The sequence below is a fragment of the Stegostoma tigrinum genome, chromosome 13 (assembly GCF_030684315.1).
Source record: "Stegostoma tigrinum isolate sSteTig4 chromosome 13, sSteTig4.hap1, whole genome shotgun sequence".
Classification (NCBI taxonomy): domain Eukaryota; kingdom Metazoa; phylum Chordata; class Chondrichthyes; order Orectolobiformes; family Stegostomatidae; genus Stegostoma; species Stegostoma tigrinum.
In genome coordinates, this window is record NC_081366.1 from 37331531 (window position 1) to 37358048 (window position 26518).

The 26518-nt window shown below is 38.3% G+C and overlaps 1 protein-coding gene across 4 annotated transcripts in view; it reads left to right on the forward strand.

The window, feature by feature from the left end:
* Nucleotides 1-26518, forward strand: part of LOC125458173 (CCR4-NOT transcription complex subunit 6) — a 75063-nt gene that overhangs the window by 38465 nt on the left and 10080 nt on the right. For 3 of the 4 annotated variants that reach the window (XM_048543141.2, XM_048543140.2, XM_048543142.2), the window contains exons 4-10: nt 5012-5097; nt 8750-8854; nt 8938-9006; nt 15692-15849; nt 16208-16362; nt 19466-19620; nt 23528-23761. In XM_048543141.2, the coding sequence (XP_048399098.1) occupies nt 5012-5097; nt 8750-8854; nt 8938-9006; nt 15692-15849; nt 16208-16362; nt 19466-19620; nt 23528-23761 (962 nt within the window). The remainder of the gene's footprint in view (nt 1-5011; nt 5098-8749; nt 8855-8937; nt 9007-15691; nt 15850-16207; nt 16363-19465; nt 19621-23527; nt 23762-26518) is intronic. The other variant, XM_048543143.2, reaches the window with a different exon arrangement.

Here is a 26518-nt window from a genome sequence, read left to right on the forward strand (position 1 = left end):
TGTTAAGTTGCCATCCCATTCTTTTAAACGGGACCATAAGCCCCATTGTTAGACATGCCTGTAGACAGATGGATTCCACATGCAGTGAAACACAACCAAGAAGTGTATAAAACGATTAAAAAGAAAATTCAGGACCGATCATTAGTCAGGAACCTTGCTTCATCCAAAACACATCTGCCCCTATTCAAGCTCAAGCTGTTATACTTGATCCCTCTGCTTGTTGTTCCAGCAACATCATGGTTTTAGAGTTGAGAATAAGTCCCGTCAGTGTGGTTCCTTGCACATTCTTGGATTTCTTTTTAAATTGCTTCACTATTGCTTGCCCTGTTTAGTTCCTTTATAAAACTTTGCATCTCTTTATCCCTCCTTCCTCATTTACAGGCCTGCTTAATATTTAATTACTCATCTACACTTTTTTGGTAATCTGTCTTAACATATCCTTATGACTTGGTGCCAAATTTTGTTCACGCTTAGTAAAGCACCATTATGTTATAGATTGTTAAAGGCTCAATATAAATACAAACTCATTTATTCAAAGAATGCTCTGAGTACTGACGACACTAGCAGTCAAATTTGAATTCCGAAGAAAATTGAAGCAGTGCTAAAAGGAGATACTACAGATTTATTTGGCCAAATGAGTTTTGTTATTTTAGTGCATCAACTTTGTTTTCAAACAGCACAGTTTGATGTTCGTAAATATCTGGGGTAATACTGCCAACTCTTGGATAGTTGAATGTTTTCTGATTGGCCATTTCATTGTATGCATGCAAGAAGTTCTTCTATGAACTTGTTTATTATTTATTGAACAGCATGCTGTTAATCGGTCTTCATGAAATTATGCTTGACTGTTATTGCTTTTATGGTCCACCATTGTGCTTCAGAATAATAGTATGTTTCATTTGACAGCTATTTGGTCCCTGTCATGCATGGTGTTACATCTCATCTGCATTGTACAAAATAATCAAGTTGAACAACATCCTTCCTAGACAAGGGCAACCAGAATTGTACACAGTATTCTAAAAGTAGCTTCACCAATGTACTGTGTGGTCGCAACGTGTCTTCCCAACTCCTATACACGGTTGTTATGACCATTGAAGGTGAATTGTATCTACCTACAACTTCACTTGCGAGGAACTATGCACCTGCACACCCAGGTTTCTTTGTTTGGCAACTCTTCCCAGGGTCCTAACATTAACTGCTTAAGTCCTGCTCCGGTTTGCTTTACGAAAATGCAACATGTCATATTTGATCTAAAATAAACTCCAGCTACCACTTCTTGGCCTATTGGTCCATCTGTTTGTACTCGGAGATAACCTTGTTCACTATTCACTATACCAACTTTTTGGTTTCATCTGCAATCTTAAGAAACATATCTCCTATATTCATGTCCAAGTCACTTATATAAATGACAAAAAACATAAGACCCAGCACTGATTCTTGTGGCACACGGCTGGTCACAGGCCTCAAGTCTGAAAAGCAACCCTCTACCACCACTGTCTTGTCTCCTACCTTTTGAGCCAATTTCTTATCCACATGACTAGTTATCCCTGTATTCTGTGATCTAACCCTACTAACCAGTGTACTTTGTGGAACTTTGTTGAACGCTTTGCTGAAGCCCATACAACATCTGCTCTGCCTTCAATCCTCTCTGCCACTTCTTCCAAAAAATCAGTTAAGTTAGCATGACATGATTTCCCAAGCACAGTCATGTTGACTTTCTTAGCCCTTGCCTTTCCAAATGCATATAAATTCTGTCCCTCAGAACCCCCTCTAACAACTTACCCACCACTGATATCAGGCTCACTGGTCTCTGTTTCCCTGGCTTTTCCTTACACTAATGGCACTACATTAGCCATTCTCCAGACTTCTGGCACCTCTCTCAACCTCCTACGCTGTTGATGATACAAATATCTCAAAAGGGGCACAACAGCCACTTCGCTAGATTCCCACAAAATTCTGGGAATCATCTGATCAGGTCTTAAGGGATTTATCTACCTTTGTTTTTTTAAGACCTCCAATATCACCCTTTCTGTAATGAACTGTTCAAGATATCACTATTTATTTCCCCAAGTACCTTAGCTTCTATATCCTTCTCCACAGTCAGTACTAATGCAAAATACTTTTGATATCTCACCCAACTCCTGTGGTTCCACGTGTAGATGGACTTGTTGATCTCTAAGGGCTGCATTCTTTCCCTAGTCACCCTTTCGCTCTTAACATATTTATAGAATATCTTTGGATTTTCCTTTAACCCTATTTGCCAAAGTTATCTGATGTTGCCATTTTTTTGCTTCCCAGATTTCCCTCTTGAGTATACTGCCCTTACTCTCCTCTAAGAATTCCCTTAATTCCAGCTGACAAGACTTGATAAATCCCTCCTGTTTCTTAACCAGATTCTCAATTTCTCTAGTCATTGAGCGTTCCTTACATCTGTCAACCTTGACCTTCACACTAACAGGAGCGTACTGTCTATGAATTCTTGTTACCTCATTTTTAAAGGCTGTGGACTTCTCAACTAACTTTTTTTAAACCTGAGAATTGCCTTCCCTAATTAACTTTTGAAGGTTCCCGTCTAATACTATCAAAATAGCCTTCCTCCAATTTAGAACTGATCACAAAATTCTCTTCTTTTCCATAACTACTTTAATGCTAATGCATTATGATCACTTGCCCCAAAAGTGTTCTCCCACTGACACCTCAGTTACTTGCCCTGCTTTATATTTCTCAAGAGTAAGTAAAGTTTTGCTCCTTCTCCAGTAGGTACATCCACATTTTGAATGGGAGCTCTCTTGTACACACTTAACAAATTCCTCCCGATCTAAGCTCTTAATACTATGACAGTCCCAGCCAATATTCGGAAAGTTAAAATCTCTTGCCATTACCGCCCTATTATTCATAGATATATCTGAGATCTCCTTACATATTTGCTTCTTAATTTTTTGCTGGCTATTGAGGGTGTGTCTATGATGCAGTCCCAACAAAGTGATCATCCCTTTCTTATTCACAGTAACACCCACGTAACTTCATAGTATGATCTACCAGGAAGGGCATCCCTAAGGCAGCCGTAATGTTATCCTTAACCAAAAATATCACTGCCTGCTCCTCTCTTGCATCCCTTTCTATCCTTCCGATAGTATCTATACCCCAGAACATTAAGCTGCCATTCCTGATCCACTTTTCTGTAATAGCTATGATGTCCCAGTCCCATGTTCCAGACCTAAGCTCATCTGCCTTACTTGTCTGGTCTCTTGCATTGAAATAAATGCAGTTGCAAGGAGAATGAGAGGTGGCCTTATTAAAATATACAAGATTTTTAGGAACATGACAAGGTAGATACTGAGAAATTTGTTTCCGTCAGTTCTAGAACCAGAGGGCATAATCTGAAAAATAGGCCTCAACCATTTAAAACTGAGATGACGGGTAATTTCTTCATTAAAGATAGTGAATCTGTGGCACTCTTGACTGTAGAGGCTGTTGTTTAAGTATGTTCTGGGCTGAGATACGGATTTTTACTAAAGGGAGTTGATGATTATGGGGAGTAAGGCAGGAAAGTGGAATTGAAGATAAGCAGATCATTCATTGGACTCAGTAAATGGCGAAGTAGACTTGATGGGCTGAATGACTTGCTTCTGCTTCTACATCTGATTGAATGATTTTAAGATTTAATGATGCTTGATCAAATGATGGAAGCTAAGATCCACTGGAATCCAAACCATCCTGTCAAATAACCAATGGCGATGTTTAATAATGAAATTTGACTTTCAAAGTAAATAGTTGATTTCTGTGCTGTGAACAGTATGGTTCTATGGTATTCATAGTATGGTTTATGGGGATTGCATGCTGACAGAGGGAATATGTTTGACCATAACTGGTGGTATATCCTTAATAATGGTACTGTGTGAAGTATTTTAAACTCACTATATGACATCTAAAATTGTAACGAAGCAATGAAATGCCAGCACATTTTCTTTTAAGATGTCACTTTAGTGAGAAAATAGATCAAAATCTGAGCTCTTTTTTGAAAGAACTTCACAAAACTACTCCATTTTTAAAAGTTAATAGATTTTGATGTGGAATTTACTTTTCATATTAGTCACTTAGCTGTTCAGACTTGTTTGCCTTGTGTGTGGGCTGATGCTTTAATTGGTGAACTAATTTTGGTGAATTACAGTTATGTTCAGCTGTTGTCTGTCTGTTTCCCATGAATACTGATTGTGTATGCTGGGACAAGAGGCAAAATCTTAGTGATATTTGACATTTCTTACTGTCACATCTCCAGCTTGCCAGCCGAAAGCATTATGTGGAGATTGATGGTCAGTAGCCTATTTTCTTAATTATTCAATTTTAAGGATGCTAATTTTAAGGATTGAGAGAAGAGCATCTGAGAGGGGATGAATTAGCCAAAGTAGGTGCAGAAAAAGAATGGTTGATCTCGAAAGGCATGTTTGTTTTTCTTTAAATCTAAATATTTGTAAGTATATTCAGAAATGAGACCAGAATGGTGTTTTGGTTGCCTTTCTGGGCAAGTGAGTTTGATTTGGCAATACATTCACGATTAGCATATTAAAGGCACAAATGTTCTTTTGATTACCAGCCCTAACTCTCTGCTTGAGTTTCACGGATAATTATTGTGATAACCTAACAAAGTTATTTAAAAATAGTGTAAACTCAGTTGCTGTTATGTGGAGTAATGAGCAGACCACAGATTTAGCAAGTTCTTGAAACTTGCTAACTGTGTTTTGTGTACTTGTAGCTGTATATGTTCACCACTCTCGCTACCATTTTGTGTTCAGCATATATGTAATGTTTTGTACTTGTTCTGCATAATTCCACGCACTAACAGAAGCACAAGTTATTTTTCTTGACTTTACATTATGTTGTGAAAGAAAAGACATTTTCTAAACCAATTCTGAATCTCTTTTTTTTTTAATATTGTAAAGAATAAAAATAATATTGGAACCCCTTGAGCTTTGGGTGATACACTTTTAAAAAGATTTCCTTATCTTTTAAGGGAACTGCTTTTGAACAATAACCTGTTACGGGTTCTACCATTTGAGCTTGGAAAATTGTTTCAATTACAGACCCTGGGTTTAAAAGGTAAGTAGAAATATTTAGTCCGTGTATTTGGTTCTTTTTAAAATTCTAACTTAAAACTGTTTTATAATTCCGTTGATGGATGTAGAAAATACTTGCCCCTGATTTTACCTCATTTCATCTTCTACCACTCTGGATCTTTTGTGCAGTTGCCATGTGGTCACTTGCATTTCAATGAAATTGTTGTGTTGAATCAGTCAACAGCTAATAAGTTTTATAAAATTTGTTGTTATATTGCCAACTTGCTCATGAGCTCTGCATGGAATCCAAGGAAGGTCAAATAATGTTGATGAGGTTTTCTTAAAAACCAAAATTCTTATGTAGCGAATGTAAGCATTATGTCAAGACCAACATTTTCATTGCCCTTGAAAATCTGGTAATGATGCAAAGGCCATGTGTTGTAGGTACATCCAAAGGTTTTTTTTAGGGAGGGATATTGTGACATTGAAGAAATGACGTAGTAAAATGGAAAGAAGGAGATTTGTGTGTTTTCTTTTTGTTAGATTTGGTCATTCTGGTGCTCATGTGAAACTAATGATGTTTGCCAATTAATAGACATGCAAAGTTTGGCAAAGTATTCAGTGTTTGAGAAATCGAGTGTGGTGCTGGACAATGAATGCCCTAATTTTAAATTAGTGGTGGGAGGTTCATTTAATTAAATTGCAGAAGATAGTTATGCCTAGAACACCACCTTCTAGCAATGACCTAATATTGTGGTGAGAGGCCTCTAGCATCTGCAGCATTCTTTGTGTTAGGTATCACTGCAACCTATGAAGAGCTCCTCCTACTTCTCAAGCACTGCCCCTCTTTTTGCTACCTTCTATGGCTAAAATATTGATTTTTCTACTCTACTAGATGCCATCGTTCTTTTCTGTTTTCTGCTGATTTTGAGCCCCTCTCACTTCTATAGTAAATAGTCATATAGCACAAAAATGGACTCTCTTGGTCTAACTCATCCATGCCAACCAAGTTTCCAAAACTACATAGTTCCATTGCATGCATTTAGCTCATTACCCTCTAAACCTTTCCTATTCACGTATCTGTCCGAATGTCTCTTAAATGTTGTATGCCTATCACTTCCTTTGGTAGTTCATTCTAGGTATGAGCCACCCTCTGTTTGAATAAGTTGCCACTAATCTTACTCCTGTCACCTTAAAGATGTACCCCCTAGTTTTGAACTCCCCCACCCGAGGTAAAAGACCTTTTGCTGTTCACCTTATCTATACCCCTCATGATTTTATAAACACTGGACGGTTACTGCTTAAGCTCCCATGCTCCAGTGGAAAAAGTTGCAGCCTCTCCCTAAATCTTAAACCCTCCAGTCTCTGTAACATTGTGATAAATCTTGTCTGAAAGCTCTCCAATTTAATGGATTAATATACAATCACACATTTTGGTATCCACAATTCAAAGGCCTTTATATTCTTGCCCTGATCTTTCTCTATATTGTCCACAGTTCTGATGTATACTTAAGGTAGATCACATGGAATCTTCAGAGCTTTTGTTTTCTTATTTCTGGCTAGAGTTTTCTTGTTATCGCAAGTTTTCACGTTCACAAAATTCCAGCTATTTCCTCCTGACTTTTGTTATCATATCTACTATTTTCTGCTTATTTTTGCTGTAAATAGATAAGTTATCAACCTCCAATCTTCAGTTTGTTTTCTGCTAATGTATTCCTTTTGACTGCCTTTGCATTTTGCCTTTGTAGTGCCCTCAACATCTCACCTAATGCATCCAACTTGTCTGTTTCCCTCCCTCACTTGCATGTGTGCTTCCCCCTTCTCCCGATTCACTTATGCACCTGTTCTCCCTCCCACATGTTGCATGTGGCTCTGTTACCCCCTGCCACTCACCTGCTCACACTTTATTCTTTCCCCACTTCCCTCACCTTCCTTACACGTGCCTCCCACTGTTGCCGTCCACTTGTCTCCTTCTCCTACCTTCCCAAAGGACAACTGTTTTCTTCCCTAAAGGGCATTTAATGAGCCAGATCGATTTGTCTGACAATTGGAAATGGTTTCATGATCAGATCCTGGTTTTTATTCAATTTCTGTTCCACAATTAGCCATGGTAGGATTTAAACATAGGTCTCCAGAAGACCCCCTGGCTCTCTAGATGAATATCCTAGTGAATGTACCAGTAGCCATTGCCTTCCGCAGGGTAGCACACTGCACACTGCTTTTAACAGAATCATACCAGGATGTACACAGTACCTCAATTTACTTGGCTTTGGTTGATAGAAACATAGAAAATAAGACTTGGCCATTTGGCCCGTCAAGCCTGTTCTGTCATTCGTTCATTTGTCCGTCCTCCGTCCATCCATCTGTCTCCCCAGCTTCCTGCTTTCCCTTAAATCCTGTTGATCCCTTTAGCTTCAAGTGCTATCTCCAACTTTATGAAATCATAAAATATTTTGACCTCAACTGAATTCTGCAGGTGTACCACTCTCTGGGTGAACAACTGTACTGTCTTTCGCCCACTGTGTCTCTTTCACCTGTTTCTTGCTCCAACCTGCTCAGTTAGCTGAGAATCAATCAGCTTCATTGTTAAGCACTGCCTCAGTACTGTTTCTATTAGATAAGGATGATTTCAGTGGATGAAACACTCGAGGCAAGTTTGTTAAAGGGTGAAGTTACACCAGACCTATATGAAAAACAATTTGAGATACAGGACTGTTTTGTAGGAAACATGCCAAAATTGATAGCCATAGCCCACGAAAGAGATAAGAAATAATTAGAAACTGAAACAAAAGACCACAAAATAACAGCTTGATTCCATCTACCACAACGGTGTATTTTTTTTTAAACGTCCCTTGAGTTTTATGGTGGACTCTTTTTTTTTTGAAGCCTTCTCAAGAAACTGGTGGAGAACCCCTTTTAATGCATTACATTTTCCAGTGATGTTTCACGCTGTGGATTCAGCCTTTCACCTGATGTACTTTTTGGCCAAGATACTCAGACACCCACATCATAAACCTGATAGTTAGCTGATGTTTTTGGCCTTTCCGTGCCACTTGTAATTCTAAATGAAAATTGTTGGTTTGAGCTGTGCTATCTCGATTAAAATAAAAGACCGCTCCAGTAACTTCAGCTTTAAATTGCAGAATTAATCCACTGATGGTAGAGTGCCTTCCTGAAAGTAAAAATAATTCAAGGATACTTCCCAGGCCCAAGCGACATGGATGTAATTCTTGAAACGAAACCAGTTGTGGTCTCCTGAAGTCAAATCAAGAATTTTGACTTGAGCATTATTATTTAATTGTCTTCTGGTAGTAAAGTCTGCATTTGATTAAAGGAAGAAAATAAATAAATTAATTAAAAAAAAATGTGTGAAGTTGGATGAACTCAGCAGGCCAAGCAGTATCAGAGGGGCAGGAAAGTTTGACGTTTTGGCTTGGGACCCTTCTTCCCGACCCAAAATGTCAAGCTTTCCTGCTCCTCTGCTGCTTGGCCTGCTGTGTTCATCCAGCTTCACACAGTGTTATCTTAGATTCTCCAGCATCAGCAGTTCCTACTATCTCAAATTAATAAAAAGCTTTTTTTTTAGAAGCTACTTAAATAGCTTAATATTGGTTCCATCGATAGATAGCAATGTTGTTTTCAGTAGAATAGATTTGTAGACCACTTTGGCTGATAAGCTTCCATATAATTTGTAGGAAATCCTTTGGCGCAAGAAATCCTTAGCCTTTATCAGGAACCTGATGGGACTCGTAGGCTACTGAATTACTTGCTTGATAATTTGGCAGGTACTTCAAAAAGAAGTAAGTAAATAAAACCACTTTGTTTCTATTTAATTTTTAGATACGAGTTTTATTAAATTAATATCTAATTTGATCTTCAATAGTTCCGCCAGAACAGCCTCCACCAAGGTCATGGATTGTTTTACAAGAACCAGAACGGACACATCCCTCAGGTGAAGTTAATTTTATTTTTGTGAAGCTGTGTTAAGGTTTTTACATTGAGATTAACCAGTAATTCAAACTTTCAGATGTTGAGTGAATGGTCTGAACTACGAATATGTACAGACATGAATTTTGTGGTGTGCACCATCTTAGTGTCTCGCCTGATTTTACTGGTTTAATTTAGTTAGGTGAATCATTTGCAACATTTTGTCAAAGCTTTTGCATTGTACTGTGGTTTTTATTAGTTGCATGGTTTTTCCATGTTGAAATGGTTTCTTTATCAACTTGTAAATATCTCTATGTATAATGGTCTTTATTTTAAAAAAAAAAGTCCAAGTGAGAGAGTTCAGGAAACTAATGAGAATTTGTTGACTTTGGGAGGTTTCATTAGCGTGCTGCTTAAATTGTTTTGCATTAGCTTTTCAATTTAGTAAGCAGGATTTTTTCTCCTTTTTTCGATAAGGGGAAATACCATGGCTGCAGGGGGCAGGAATGGAGGGGAAGCTTTTTAGTTTTAGTTTAGCAATTACCAAATTCTTGGCAAGAGGAATTTTTAGGACTGTTAAGAAAGCTATTTGTGTGAGGAGTTCAGTTTAAAAGTTTCGAGTCGTCATGTTTTTTGGCTAAAACCCTGAAGAGGTTCTCTTGAGGTGAGAAAATTTAAGCTCCTTTTTATATGAAGGTTCTTGGAAGAGGCTAGCATATTCTCACAGGGAATTGAAGGTACTATTGAATTAAGCCCGACGGATGTGAAAGAGGAGGGAACTCTTTCTGTTGTGAGTACTGTAAGGGAGAGCTTTTGGAATGAATGAAATTGTATTATATTATGTGTTTCAAAGTTTTTAAAAATTGGTGTTATATGTAAGTAGTTTGGTTTATTCTATTTTATCTCACTTCTTTTGCATTATACATTGTCTCGTGGGTTTTTTTTTAGTTAAACCCAAATCTGCAGTCTTGTATGCTTGTTTCAGTGTAAACCACCTTGTTAAAAATGGGGAAAAATAACCTATGATCCATCAAGCCAGATTTCAGTTTGGGATCTGACTTCCTCCATAACATCAGCTGGCATCAAAACAATAGGGATGATTAGTGTATGTACATTGTTATCATATAAACAGGAACATATTGCTTTGTGTGAAGCTGTTCACAACAAGCTTACCATTATTGACCACAAATAGGGGGAATAAGGTGAAGGAGCAAATCTACAAACACATTTTTTTAAACATATTGTGGAAACAAAAGTTCCATAATGGGAGGGGTTTCAGTTATGTGACAAGCTGGAAAAAAAGTGTAAAAGCAAAAAGAGGAATTTCTGCATTGGATGCAGCCGAGCTTTCTCAATTATTGTTTTCAGTGCAGTGAAGACAGTGGTATTGGGTGTAATTCTGGAAAATGAGGTAGGCTAAGTGGAACATGTTTCAGTGGGAGAATGTTGCAAATAGTTATCAGCATCATATCATTAAGAGTTATTATCCAAAAGGAACAAGCAAATTTGAAAATTGAGAAGGGATTACTTCCAGCGAGATTGAAAAGAATCTGGCCCTGATTGATAAGAAACAAAAATTTGTGGACTGGAAAAGGAGGCGTGAACAATGATAGGCCTCACAGGGGAGGGTACCTGATACACACTAAATGCGTTCTTATGAGACGTAAAGGAAGTTGAACGAGAGTTTCAGCTCCTCAGAAGCTAATGAAACTGGAAAAGAGACACTATGGTAAAGTAAGATCTACAATCCATCAAGTGACATTAGTGTATCTCCCTTCAATTCATTGCACTCGTCACATTTACGCAGTGCCTTAATCTTGAAATTCTCAACCTAGTTCTTGAATGCTTTCTTGGCCTTGCTCTTCCACAACCATACCCCTATAATCTCCCCTTGCCTTAAGTCTTGGCGATGCCAGTGTTCCTACATCTCTTGTGTGCGCATGAAACGTGTGCGCACACCCCAAAAGCTTTGATCTCATCTATTGGCAATCATATCTCCTTCATCTACCCCTCTCTCTCTTTGTTTTGAGGAGCTCATTGGAAAGTACCCGCTTGATAAAAATTGTCTATCCTGTTCAGTGTAATAGGCTGTGTGTGTGTTACATAGAATTTTACGTAGAACATTACAGCACAGTACAGGCCCTTTGGCCCTCTGTTGTGCCGACCTGTCATACCAATCTGAAGCCCAAGTAACCTACACTATTCCATGTACGTCCATATGCTTATCCAATGACTACCTAAATGTACCTAAAATTGGCGAATCTACTACTGTTGCAGGCAAAGCATTCCATTCCCTTACTACTCTGAGTAAAGAAACCACCTCTGACATCTGTCCTATATCTTTCACCCCTCAATTTAAAGCTATGCCCCCTCGTGCTCGTCGTCATCATCCTAGGAAAAAGGCTCTCGCTACCCACCCTATCTAACCCTATGATTATTTTAAATGTCTCAGTTAAGTCACCTCTCAACCTTCTTCTCTCTAATGAAAACAGCCTCAAGTCCCTTAGCCTTTCCTCGTAAGACCTTCCCTCCATACCAGGCAACATCGTAGTAAATCTCCTCTGCACCCTTTCCAAAGCTTCCACATACTTCTTATAATGCGGTGACCAGAACTGTATGCAATACTCCAAGTGCGGCTGCACCAGAGTTTTGTACACCTGCATCATAACCTCTTGGTTCTGGAACTCTATCCCTCTATTAATAAAAGCTGAAACACCTGTATGCCTTTAAAACTTCACAGCATTTTACTAAACTTGAACTTTGTGGGTCAAAGAGCAGTAAATGTATGGATAGCTGAGACATTGGAGAGTAATGGTTAATTGATTTTTAATAATGTGTGTGGAGGCAAAATTACCAGAACAACACAAGCAAATTGTAAGAAGACTTGCTAGACCTTTTTAGGAAAAAAAAATTGTGAAAGCAAACTTGGATTCTTTTTGGAGGTTGCAACAAGAGAAACAAAATTGGGGAGCATATAGAAGACATAAAACACGTGTGAAATAATGGTGAACCAAGGGGCTAATCAGAGAGTAGAAGCTAAAGTAATTCATTTATTAAAAGGTTAATAGGACTGAAAAATCAAACACCTAGACCTGATAGCTGTTATGTTACACTTGTAAAATGGTCACTGCAGCAATGGTGGATGCAATGGTTGTGATTCCTCAATTTTTCCCACTGTCCCATTGGATTGGTAGACAAACATAACATTATTTGTGAAAAGGGATAAAAGGAAATGGGGGCCTACAGATCTGTTAGCCTGCCAAAACATCTTAGGAAAGTGCTGAAATCCAATATTCAGGAAATGGGAGTAGGGTATTTAGAGGATAGTGTGATTTCAGAGAGTCAACATACTTTAATAGATTTGTGAAACATGACTTATGTTTTAGAGCTTTTGCAAGTATATTTGCCAAGCAAGATGGATGGAAATCAGTGAATGTAGTATATCTTTAATTTGATTTTTATTTTTGAAAGGCATTCAATTGAAATACCATAAGAGTTGTTGCATAGGCAAGCAGTCACGAACTTGGGAGGTAATACAAGCATGGTTGAAGGATTAGTTTTGAACAAGAATAAACTCAACCTTGTAGCCTGACAGGTTTTTACTGCAGGAGTGCTGGGGTTTCAGCTATTTATTCTATATTTATGACTTGGATGAGGACACTATATATCTATTTAGACATGCCAAGCTAGGTGAGAGTTTTTTTAAAAGATTCACTTCTGGGATGTCATGGCACTGACTCGCTGGCATTAATTTCCTCTCCCTGGTTGCCCCTGAGAAGGTAGCAGTGAGCAGCTGCCTTGACTTGCTGCAGTGTACATGGCTGTAGGTTGACCGACAAAGCCCTGAGGGAGGGAAATCCAGGATTTTGACTCTTCAATAATGGAGTACCGATACATTTCCAAGATGGTGAGTGGCTTGGAGGGGAACCTGCAAGTGGTGGTGCATCTGTTTATCTGCTATCGTTCTTTCCATCTAGAAGTGGTCATAGGTTTGCAAGATGTTCTGTAAGAATTTCTGCAGTTCATCTTGGATGATGTAACTGAGCATCAGTGGTAGAGGGAGTGGACACTTGAGGATGTGGTGCCAACCAAGCAGGCTGCTTTGTCGAAGATGATGTCAAGCTGCTGAAGTGTTACTTGAGCTGCATCCATCCTGGCAAGTGGAGTGTATTCCATCTAACCTGACTTACACAGGCTTTGGGGAGTCAGGATGTGAGTTACACATCTTGGTATTTCTAGTCTTTGACCTGCTCTTGTAGCCATGGTTCGTGGTGAGTTCAGTTGATTTTCTGATCAATGATAACCCCAAGGATGTTGATAGCTGGGGATTCGGTGATGGTGACCCCATTGAATGTTAAGGTACAGTTGTTTGCCTCTTGGTGAAGGTCATAGCCTGGCATTGTGTGGTGTAGATGTTACTTGCCTGTTGTCAGTGCAGGCCTGGACATCGTCCAGGTTTTATTGCATTTGAATATGGACTGCTTAAGAATCTGAGCAGTTGCAAATGTTACTGAACATAGAGGGAAGTTCATTGAAACATCTGAAGGTAGTTGGGCCCAGGATGCTACCCTGAGGAACTCCATCAGAAATGTCCTAGAGCTGAGATGGCCACCCTGCAGCAACCACACCGTCCTCCTGTGTCCCATATGCCTCCATCCACTGGAGAGTTTACTGATAATACCCCATTGATGCCAGTTTTGCTCGATGCAGCACTTGTTCAAATGTGCCCTTGATGTCAAGGGTAGCCACTGTATGCTTATCTCTGGAACTCAATTGTTTTGTCCATATTTGAATCAAGTTTGTAATGAGGTCAGGTGCTGAGTGGCCCTAGCAGAACCAAACTGAATGTCATTGAACAGGTGCTGCTTGTTAGGACTGTTGATGACACCTTCCATCTCTTTGCTGATAATGAAAGTAGACTGGGGCAATGAATGGCCAAGTTGGATTTGTTGTGTTGCTTGTGTACAGGGCATGGGCAATTTTCTACATTGTCAAATAGATGCCTGTGTTGTAACTGTACTAGAAGAACTTGGCTAGTTCTGGAGCACGAGTCTACTGTACTATTATAGGAGCATTGTCAAGGCCCAAAGCCTTAGCACGAGTCAGTGCCTCAAACTGTACCTCTATCGCATGGAGTGAACCAAATTGGCTGAAAACTGCAATGCTGGGGACCACTGGAGGAGGTGGAGATAGATCACCCCTTGGTATAGATAATAAAATGTGAGGCTGGATGAACACAGCAGGCCAAGCAGCATCTCAGGAGCACAAAAGCTGACGTTTCGGGCCTAGATTATCTTGGAATCTCCAGCATCTGCAGTTCCCATTATCTCTCACCCCTTGGTATTTCTGGTTGATGGTTGCTGTGATTGCTTCAGCCTTATCTTTTACACTAATGTGCTGGGCTCTTCTATCATTTGAGATTGGGGATATTTTGAGGCACCTTCTCCCCCAGTGAGTTGTTTAATTGTCTGCCACCATTCACAACTGGATGTGGCAGGACTGTGGAGCTTAGATCTAATCCATTGGTTAACTGTGAGGTGCCTACAAAAGGATCTTGATAGTTTAAATGGGCAAGATGATGTTAGATTATGTAATGTGGGAAACTGAATGAATTCACTGTAGGAAAAGTGGGAAGGAAGAAAGTATATTTTTAAAGCTGGTGAGAAGCTATTAAATGTTGTAGTTCTAAGGGATTTGATTGCCATTGTACAAGAAATGTGTAAAATTAACATGTGGGTACAATCCCACAATTAGGAATGTAAATTGCATAGGAATACAAGAGAGGAAGATTTTTCTGCAATTGAATAGGAGTTTGGTGAGACTACACTTCCATACAATTTTGGTCTCCAAGTTTATTCATCCCTCGACAAAGAAGGATTATGAGAAAGGCTCATAAGAGATTCTTGTAATGAGAATGTTGCCCTGAGGTGGTAATAAAGAATGAGAGAAGTGATTTTGTTGAAACACGAAGATTCTGATGGGGTAAATGCTGAAAGGCTATTTCTTCTGATTGGAGCTTCATTGGTACTATGTAACATTCTTGGGATATGGGAATAATCATTTAACAAGTCTGAGATGATAGGTTTCTTCACGCATGAAAACAATAATTGAGAATTACTGGCATCCTCTACTTAGGAGTTTGGATGGTCAATCGTTGCATATATGCAAAGTTAAGATGAATAGATTTTTGGACTTGGGACCAAGTATGTGGGAACTGGGCAGAAAAATTGAATTGAGGATGAGGTCAGACACAGTCTTCTGGAGCAAGTGCAAAGGGTAATACAGCCCATTCCATTTGCTTTATTCTTGCTGGTCAAGCAATCTAATCCTCCTGGAATTGATTTGAACAAATGTAAAATATTTGTTATAAGAATATTTGCAAACTTTCTCATCAAAACAGGACAACTTGGGTCATAGAATGGGAGTTTTTTTATATCTATAGTTCAGTTTGTATTGTAATGGAATGAAAATATGATTTTTTTAGTGCTTATACTTTGATTAGGAGTGTGAGTAGCTGATCTTGTATTGGAAGTAGCTCTTTGTTCTAGGTTAGTATGAGCTGACAAGCAGCATCTCCCTACAAATGCTCAGATTTATGTGTGTACTTTGAGCATTTAGTCTAAATTTTGAGTATTCATTTATTAGTTACTGATCTATTCCTGGCTTTTTAAAAAAAAATCCTTTTTAAAAACCAAAGTATTGTTTTACAGCATTGTTCTCGGTCATGTGCTACAACGTACTATGTGACAAATATGCTACACGACAGCTGTATGGGTACTGTCCATCATGGGCACTGAACTGGGAATATAGGAAAAAATCTATTATGCAAGAAATCTTGAACTGCAATGCGGATATCATAAGTCTTCAGGTAGAGTTTTTCTGTCATTCAGATTCTTTTTGCTAAAGGACCACTTTGCGGATACTTTTAATTCATAACCAGTGACTAGCTAATGTGATTTCATGCTTGCCTTTTAAAACAAAAATACACTGATTCTCATTTTTTGGATTTTTACCATTCATGTTGCAGATGTGCTAAATTTTCAAATATATTGAAACAGAGTGCCAGCAAGAAATAAATGTTTGCAATTGTACCATATCCGAGGATGTTTATTGTGGAGTTGTATCTATAATGTATGGTTCCCATCCTATGCTGACCAGTGATGCTAAGATTACAAACAATTCTAGTCGCTTTGCCTGCTCAGTTATAGTTTTCCTTTTTGGTGCAGGAAGTTGAAACTGAACAGTACTTCGCTTTTTTCCTGGTTGAACTTAAAGAACATGGATATGATGGTTTCTTCAGCCCCAAGTCCAGAGCCAGGACAATGTCTGAATCCGATCGGAAGCATGTAGATGGCTGTGCAATATTCTATAAGACTGACAAGTACGTTTGTAACAGACAGAAAATTGATATGGTAGCCTGTTGTCTTTTGTTTTAAAGCAGCCTAGTTTCGATTAACTATTAGAGGACTGTTATACTTTTTTAGGAGGGGGAATTAGTCTATGAAGTTAATTCATAGAGCCATTAGTTTTAATGCTCTCCAACTGAAGTTCTTGACCCTATTCCTGTGCTCCTAAAGTTATTTGATGTTCTATTTTCTTACCATATATATATATATATATATATAGTATTTCTTTCTGAAATAATATTGCAGTCTTTTCAAATGCATTCTTGCATTGACATTTGGTTGTTATTGTCTGGGTTGAAAGATATTTGCTAATGTTTTCTTTCAATTATCTAGTTTATAATTGAATTTATTTCCTTTTTTTTGCACTCTACTAACCAGCTTAATTTTTTTTCTTCCTGTCATTCTATACACAAACCTTTCATTAGTCTGAAAACATAACATTTCATTTTTTTTCTGTACTAATGGGAAATGGAGGGATATTTTTGTATGGTTTTTTTCATGACTACAATCTCTTACTCATACTTGTTTTCTCTTCAATCTTCAGTCTTTTGCGTGTCTCGTGACTACAAAGGGCCCGGAATTTCTCCTAGGTTGCTCTAATTTTTTTAATGCTGCTCAATTGATCCTGTGAAAAAGATTGCAGATTTTTTAAAAATGTAATTGTGTCATGTTCTAATCAAATTTCTGCAACCTTTTGTGCAAACGTGAAACAAAGTGCTACATTACACTGCAGTGCCAGTCCCGACATGGGTCACATTTTCAGATATGTTTAATCACCTTTAGGAATTTCTGCTTATTGCCCTCCACTGTTTCTTCAAGAAGATATTTAAGTAAAGTTATAATGTATGAGGTCACTAATGATCACATTTTAAATGCTTTTAAATAACATCTATGTAAAAACTGAATATTGTACACCTAGGAAATTACTTTGTGTAGGTTTTAAAGCTATTTTCTATTAATAATTGTGTTGATTGAATATGATTAACTAAATGATTATTAAAAACTTTATTTGAGATTTTTTTAACCTGTTTTAATAAAGTTCCATGATAATGTTTTTAGCAACTCTTTTTTAAGTAAAAAAAGCACTAGAACACTGCTAGATTGCGTTGATTCGCAAAAGATTTTAGATTCAAAATGCAGGTGAGAATGAGAAGTAACTTGAAACAAACAAATGCTTAACTAGAACCATTTGCATCCAAACAGCTGGTTGTGCCCAAATTGGAAACAGTTGCCCAATCAAAATTGACTGTTCAATGTCATTGAAATTGGAAAAAATGATTTGCTGGAAAACCAGATATTTTTAGAAGGGATGACTTAACAACTAGGATCTTTTTACACCGTTGAGATGCCAGAATTGAGGTGGGGCGCGAACTTCTGTTTTACCCCATTCAGTAGCTGTTAGTCATCGGCAGACCACTTCTATATGTTACCAAATAGATCGATTATATTGTGGTTTCTATATGATGCAACTGGAAAAGTTATGTAATTTAGTTATTACACTGAAGGAGTTGAGATACATTACAAACAAGTACTGTAACAGTGGCAAGTAATATATGTGCACTTACATAATGTTGCTGCTGAAGTAAATTTCTTGGGACAATCTGTTACCTGTCATCCTTCAGAACTAAAAGATAATTACAAATGGCGCAAATTCATTTGTCCCCACTGATGTACATTTATCAATTTATGAAAATGTTTTCCTGGCTTTTTCACTGTATTAACCATTACACTGAAATAAATTTGTCATATAAGGCTGGAAACCTGCCATTGAATTTGGGATCAATCTATCTGGTCATCAGATTGTTGCCAGGGAGAGGAATAGAATCAGTAGGTAGGAAAACAGAAGTTGTACTGGAATTGATGTCAGTGGCTTTAGCTTTAGCTTTCTCAGAATTCACTAAAAAGCAATTAACTTCTCAAGTACTTGTTGAGAGGATCATCTGATTATTTATCTCTAACCTAGGTGTCTGATTTAAAAGCTTTGGCTCAACTCTAGAGGTCACTCTACAAAATCTAAACTTTATAACATTAATGGTACAAGGCTACAAGTAAGCAATAAGATTTTGTTTGACAAGGCATTCTTATGAAATTTGAGGAAAATAAGGTATGAATTATTCCCATGTGACACATTCACTTCATTTGGCTTATTAAAATATCTGATTCAGCTTCTCAAGTGATTTTGTCCTTTTAAGCATGTGTAACTTGTACAAATTTGAGTAACCTTTTGCACTTTTATTTTTGTTAAAGTTGGTTAAGTTTCTGCTACATTCCTAAAGATGCATTATTACATCATACACATTCTAGCGTATTTGTATTTGTTTTTGTTTCAAATAATCACTTGGTTGCTGATTTCCTCCACCCATGGATAAATTCCAGTTTACGTCCGGGATTTAAAATGGTGCACTTTTAATGATAGGGTACATGGGACAGGCAAGATTGCGAGCCTGCATCTGAATGTATCCCCTATTTCACATTATGTATGATGACAGCCATGACAAGTTTATAGCTGGGACCTTACAGCTTTTTGGATGAGTCATTAAGTGCAGTGCAGTTGCCGATAATTTACTGCTGCGTATTTCTAGCAAAATGGCATGGGCTGCAAAGCAAGAATATTATATCAACAGCAGCTGTAGATGGGCATTTTACAGTAGACATAAGACATTTTAAATATGCTTGATCTAGCATTTGTGGCTGAATGTCGATTTAAGACAATTTTCATAAGGGTAGAAATAGTTAATTTATTCCAACTATATTAAATTTTGATATCTTAAAAATGCACGACAAATCTGTCAGCAGGTGAAAGAAAAGTGTTAGGTTAGCATTTCATGTAGGCATAGACAACATTAACTTGTTTTTAAACGTTTGTAGAGGTAATCTGGCTTCTGGATATTTCTAGCATTTTGCTGTTTATTTTCAGGTATCCAGTATTTGCTTCCTCCTTGTTCTGTACTTCATTCAACTCTAATTGAATCCAGGAGTTCTAACAATGCTAATGAAACTTATTTTTTGCATGAACTTGGTAGAGTTGCATGTTCACATAATAAGTAACAAGACCTTTTTAAAATTTTTCTGTTATAGATTTTGTCTGATTCAGAATCACACTGTTGAATTCAACCAGTTGGCCATGGCAAACTCTGATGGTTCAGAAGCTATGTTGAACAGAGTAATGACAAAAGATAATATTGGAGTTGCTGTGCTCTTGGAATTGCAGAAGGATTCTTTTGAACTACCCCGTAAGTATATTGCAGCAAAATCTGGACACAATATATTGTTAGTAAAAATTATTGGAAAATATTGAAGAATTGTTCATCTTTCAAACATGCGTTTTAAAGTTAATTCCTGTTTCTCCATTGGGTTAAGTAGTTGGTACTTCTAAGGTGTTGCATTCTCTGCCTATCTTTGCTAATGCCTTTTACTCTGCTCTCTTGGTTCACTTCTTTTGTCAAAGATACCTGGTGTTTTCTGTTGTTGATGTCAATGGACTTCTGTCCGTATTTTGACAGTTCAATTAATTAGGATTAGATGTGTGTATATTCGATTTTACTTGGTAACTGTAGAGGTAATTGTTCGATTGCAGAAGTTATACTTTTATATAGCACCTTTTTTAACAGTGAATCATTTTGAATCGATGATTTCGTTTTGGCAGGAGGAATGAGACGAGGCAAAATGAACATAGAACAGTGCAGCACAGTACAGGCCCTTTGGCCCACTATGTTGTGCCGACCGATTATCCTACTCTAAGATCAAACTACCCTGCCTACTCTACGTTTTGCTATCATCCATGGCTTTATCCAAGAGTCACTTGAATAACCTTGATATACCTTACTCTTACTACCACTGCCAGCAGCGCATTCCACACACCCACCACTCTGTGTATAGAACCTATATCTGACATCTCCCCTATACCTTCCTCCAGTCACCCTTAAAATTATGCCCCCTCATAATAGTCATTTCCTCCCTGGGGGAAAAAAGTCTTTGGCTATCCACTCTATCTGTGCCTCTTGTCATCTTTGTACACCTCTATCAATTCACCTCTCATCCTTGAGTCATTCAATTTTAAAGATGGTACAGGACAGAAAGACCTGAGGTGTAAATACTCATCTTTGAAAGTGGTAGGACAAGTTGAGAAGGCTGTTTAAAAGGTATACTGGATTCTTGGTTTAATGAATGTAGGCAACTACATTGTGTTAAAGTTTTTTGCTAGCCCTCAGCTGGAGTATTGCAGTCAATTGTACTTTGTCCACTTTTTAAGAGGATTGTCAAAGCCTTAAAGAGGCAATAGAGAGATTTACCAGAATAATAAGAGAAGTCAAGTGGAAATATTAGGAATTGGAGCTTTCCTTAGGGTAGAGATGGTTAAAAGAAATTTGACAGTGATGTTTCACATCATGAAAGGTTTTGATAGAGTTAAGGAGAAACAGTTTCCTGTGACTAACATGCTAGTAACCAGAGGATTTAGATTTAAGGTGACTGGCAAAAAGAACGTTGAGAGAGAAAAAAGGGGAAAGAAATTGCAGAGAGTCACAACCTGGAATTTGCTGCCTGAAAACATGATAGATTCAATAATATTTTAAAAGGGAATTGGATAAATGTTTCAAGGGCAAAAATTATGGGGTGATGGGGAATGATTGGGGCTAATTGTACAGCTCTTTCAAAGTCCAGGTGAGTGAAAAGATTATCTCCTGTATCACTGTGTGTATATAGGGAAAATGTATCAAGGCAATTTCAAAAGTGTGATTGAAAGTTATGAAGTCAAGAGGAAGAAGATAATGTAAACAATAAGGAATTACAATCTTTGTACAGACCTGATTTGCAGAGAAATGACCTTCGTTCTGTGAGTGTCAGCCTGAATGATGCCGAAATGGTTATGGCTTAATTAACATCACTTCTTCAGTTCTTCCTGCCCTGGCTCTAGAAGTCAGTACAGCGTTGATGTGAGAGCTCCTATGCTGCCAGTTTTGATGCACTGCAGTATTGGAGTAGGCATTAACTGAAAAACTGGTTTTGTAGGTAAAGCTAAATAATATGAAACCATTGCAAGGAAAAAGTTCATTGTTCTCAGTCACTTTTGGAACCGTTAGATATGACACCATAAATATTATGTTCAAGAAAAATTTCAAGTCTTCTCCTGATATGTAAGTAGTTTGGCTGTTGTTGACAATAACGTACATCTTGCTAGGGAGGCCAGGTTAGGGAAAATGCACTAAGCTAGTGCATCCTATAGCACTTTACCTTAGGAACTGTAACTGCTGGCTTCAGGGCTTCCACCTGGAACATGGTGTTGCTTTTCTTTGTATCACCCAGCATCCCATCGTATCATTTTATAAAGTATTGCAGATAGAAATCCAACTAAATATGGGAGTGCTGCGAAGATGGCCAACTAAGAACCCTGTTTGAGCCCCACAAAATTGGGAAATGCCTGTTGCTTTATGTCTAATTATCTGTGCAAGTCACATTAGCTAACGTGGAGGGAGCTCCATACTGCAGCCCCTGGCATGAGCACTGATGTCTTGCGTGATAACAAATCCATGTCCCTGGATGAAGTTTTCTGTAACAGTTCAAGTATAAAACCATTCTTCTTAATGGCAAAGCTGCATTTGCTTTTTAAGTTAAAATTTGACAGATTTTTGGATATACTTTTAATTTATTGTTCAAGAGCAACTTCTGTGGTGTTGCATTCAGGAGAATGAAGTTTACGTGTGGTAAATATCAGGATCATGCAGGATGACCGTACAAGCAAGATTTTGACTTTGCATCAGAAATGTATCTTTATCTTAAAGCTGTACATTTCAACCAATAAAATCTAATTACAGAAGCTATATTAGTAAAATTAATTATCATTTCGATTTTACACTGTACAGCTACTTGGAGCATTGGGGGTTTTTCTGTCTTTCCTAACAGTTCATAAATCCTTGCTATCTGTGGGATACTTAGGCATAAAACTCCCCCTACGGATAACACAAAAAACACCAATTTTATCATAATTGAAATCCCCTATCTACCACAGGGTGCACAATTTATTGGTCTCTCTCAAAAGGAAAAGAAAGTCTTGTTTGGGGCTGACTTCTCAACTATGTGGAACTGAATCTGCATCTAATAAGGAGTAAGTGTACTGTGGGTGTATCTACGCCACCTTAATTGCAGCACCGAATGAAGGCAACTCACAGTTGCCTTCTCAAGGGAAATCGGGAATGGGCAACAATTGCTGCTTTTGGAACAGTATTCACATTCCATTACAGGCCTATTAAAGGTGTGGACTGTGCAATGGGGGGAGATTTAAGGCGAAGGCATTACAGTACGACAAAAATTGGAGTTTGGTTAGCAGATCTTAATGATGTGAGATTACTCACTGAGCTGGTAGGTTGCCAGACTACTCAGACCTCTTGGCATTAGGGTAGCCCACAAACCCACCAACACACTAAAACAGCAGCTAATGAACTTAAAAGACCCTATACAGACGACAAGCAAAATGAACGTCATCTACAAAATACCTTGCAAGAACTGTGACAAACAGTACATTGGACAAACTGGCAGAAAGCTAGCCACCAGGATACATGAACATCATCTAGCCACAAAACGACATGACCCACTATCGCTCGTATCCTTACATATGAGAAAGGACAACACATCCATCCTAGGACAAGCCAACCAGAGACACGCACGAGAATTCCTAGAAGCATGGCATTCCAACTGGAACTCCATCAGCAAACACATTGATTTGGAGCCAATCTACCATCCTCTGAGAAAAAGAACAGGAAATGACATCACCAACCCAAGGAACAGATAGATAGAAAGCGGGATATAACATCAGCGCTTCGTCGGAGGCTCACTGAAGATGTTACCTAGAATGGTGACGAAACGTCTGAAAACTAACCTTCCAGCTCAGCGAGCAATCTCACATCCAGAACCTCAAGCTGAGCTACAAATCTTCTCAAAACTCGCTAAGATCTTAGTGAATTGATATTGTGATAAAACTGACGAAGTTGGGCAAAGATATGAGAAAATATCAGCATTTTTAGTATGGATTTGTACACCTAAGAACATGTTTTGGGCACAATCCATTTTGCTGGCCTAACCTTAAAATATTTTACTTGAATACTTAGAATTGTTTTTAAGTTTGACAATTTTTTTCAACCTTAGCTGGGAAGTCATTTCATGGTGTGGAGAAACAGCTCATTCTTATTGCAAATGCACATATGCATTGGGATCCTGAGTATTCAGATGTGAAATTGATACAAACCATGATGTTCCTGTCTGAAGTGAAGAATATAATTGAAAAGGCATCTCGTACACTCAGACCTGGTGCAGTCACAGGAGACCTTAATGTCATTCCTCTTGTATTGTGTGCAGATCTCAATTCACTGCCAGATTCAGGTAAGCATTGCTAATGTACTTTGTGTTATGGTGGCATCAGTACTTTTATGCATCACTACATTTAGTCATTTCTGCCTAGAATGTTAAAACAATGTTTAGCCAGAAATATTGTGAATTATGAATGAAAATAAGTTGCTAAAACTGATGAGATCCGTAGTGATGAGCTGTAGCAAAGGTGACCCTCCAGTATGTCATTTGCTAAAAGTATAAAAGATTTTAGTTTAGAAGCAGAAATGACTGAAAAGCCATTGCTCATTCTGGCACCTCCAGGCTAACTAACCTATTTGGTTCAAACTTCCTCTGTATATTTACTGACTTGCTTCAAAGTCAAGTGTTTACCATTCCATCCTGCTACACCTTGCACATTCCTCCAGTTCTGTATCCATGCATGTGATACATTCTTCAAAGGCTATTTTGCAAAACGCATTTCACCTTTCCTGCAGTCTACCATGGTTAACAGTTAGTAGCCATCTCCCAGTTATAGACGCCATGCTCCAAAGTTCTTTCTAAATCCTTTTGTTTTCACTTGCATTTTTCCCAGCAGTCACAAATTTTCCTCGATAATAAGATGAAGAGCTGGACGGACGCAGGCCAAGCAGCATCAGAGGAGCAGGAAAGCTGACGTTTCGGGTCTAGACCCTTCAGAAATGGGGGCGAGGAAAGGGATTCTGAAATAAATAGGGAGACAGCAGGAGGCGGATGGAAGATGGGTAAAGGAGAAGTTAGGTGATGAGGAGACAGTCAAGTCAGAGGCGGCATTGGAGCCAGTAAAGGTAAGTGTAGATGGGGAGTTAGGGAGGGGATAGGCCGGCCAAGGAGGCGGGATGAGGCAAGTACGTCGGAGATGGGGGTGGGGCTTGAGGTGGGAGGAGTGGAATGGTGGGCGGGGGTGGTGCGGAAGGACAGGTTAGGGAGGCAGGGACGAGCTGAACTGGTTTTGGGATGCAGTTGGGGGAGGGGAGATTGTGAAGTCCACATTGATACCATTGGGCTGCAGGGTTCCCAAGCTGAATGAGTTGCTGTTACTGCAGTCTTTGGGTGGCATCGTTGTGGCACTGCAGGAGGCCCAGGGTGGACATGTCGTCCCATGAGTGGGAGTGGGAGTTGAAATGGTTCGTGACTGGGAGGTGCATTTGTCCATCCTGAGCTTCCTACAGTGCCACAATGATGCCGTTTATTTCAGAACCCCCTTCCCCTCCCCCATTTTTGAAGGAGGGTCTAGGCCCGAAATGTCAGCTTTCCTGCTCCTTTGATACTGTTTGGCCTGTTGTGTTAAACAGCTCTGCACCTTGTTATCTCAAATTCTCCAGTATCGGGGGTTTCTACTATCTCTGTAACAAATTTTCCTCCTTGTTTTACATCATCTTTCACTGTCTCCATGTTCTCCTTTGAAGCCCTTCAGGGTATTTTGTTACGTCTAGGGGTTCTATGTTAATACGAGTTGTTGATTATTGTGTTTAACTTTGAAGCTCCAGATTGACAAATTGAGAACTATTTAAAAAAATTTCTGTGGAGAAAATGAGCAAAAGACAAATTAATTTTAGATGGTCACAATGCAAATTTGAAATCTTGCAATTGTGCTCTGCAATTGTTTAGTATTGAATATCTAGTACCAATCACACAAAACATGTTCTAGTTGCTTTTTAGTTCTTCACAAGTTTTGGCTGATGCTTTCCATCAGCATGTGAGGCTGGTTTAAAAACTACAGTTCTGGAAAAAATCCACTTGTTTAAACCAATCTTGTGCTTCCTTTTTGCTTTTAAATTGAAACAGTCAGAAATTTAAAGGTGCTATGAACTCGTACGAATATTTTGTTTAGTGACCACTCTGAGGAACTACTTGTATGTGGTCATGGCAATACTTAAATTCGGTTAATTGAAGTTATATGAAAAATGTTTTCAAACTGTCCTTCAGTTTGGAATGTTACAAGTCTTGCCTAATAGCTTGTGATCCCATTGTGTGCATAAAAGGTGCTTTGCGATCATCCTAAAATTTAATTTGTCTTTTCTGTGACTTCATTAGTTGTAAACTTACTTCTTAGTTGCAGTGGTATACTGAGTGTTGTATGAATAAAATGATGTTGAATTTTCCAGAATAAACCATTGCACTTGGGAATCTAATTTACAGCTAACTGATTCTAGAATAATCTAAAGTACGTCGGATATAGATTCAATTCTTATTTCTCCAGTGGTATCTTTTAACAAGTTGATGGACTGAACTAAGTACTAACATAATAGATAATAATTTTGTTACTTTAGTTGCCATGTGGTTCTTTATTGCTCAGTTTCATTCTCTGAAGTTCTTGTGGCAGTCTTCTAGGATGTGTTACAAGAGTTATCTATTATTTGAAGAGATGTTTTTAGGTAGTGGGTGGCTTCTTTCATCCCTAGTAACAGTGAAGTCATAGTTAATGTCATTTCTATATTCAAAATTTTTGCTTCCCGTGGAATACTCTGATGTTGGATTGCTTGGAACTTGGATAATTCTGTGTTTTGATGCTTTTAGTTATCAATTATTCATTTCTTATCTATGATTGCTGGCACAGCATTCGAACTCCTCCATTGAATTGCCACTGGAATCTTTACAAATGTTCTGTGGTATTGTTATTACCAAATACCAAAGTTACCTATTAGATTTTTGGCTCCTTTTTATCTAACTGAAAACATCTAGCTTAAGTATCACATTTGAATAGTGTCATGTAGTGCTTCGTCTCCAAAGGAATGTTTCTTTGAGTCTGCACATTATGCTTGCGTCACA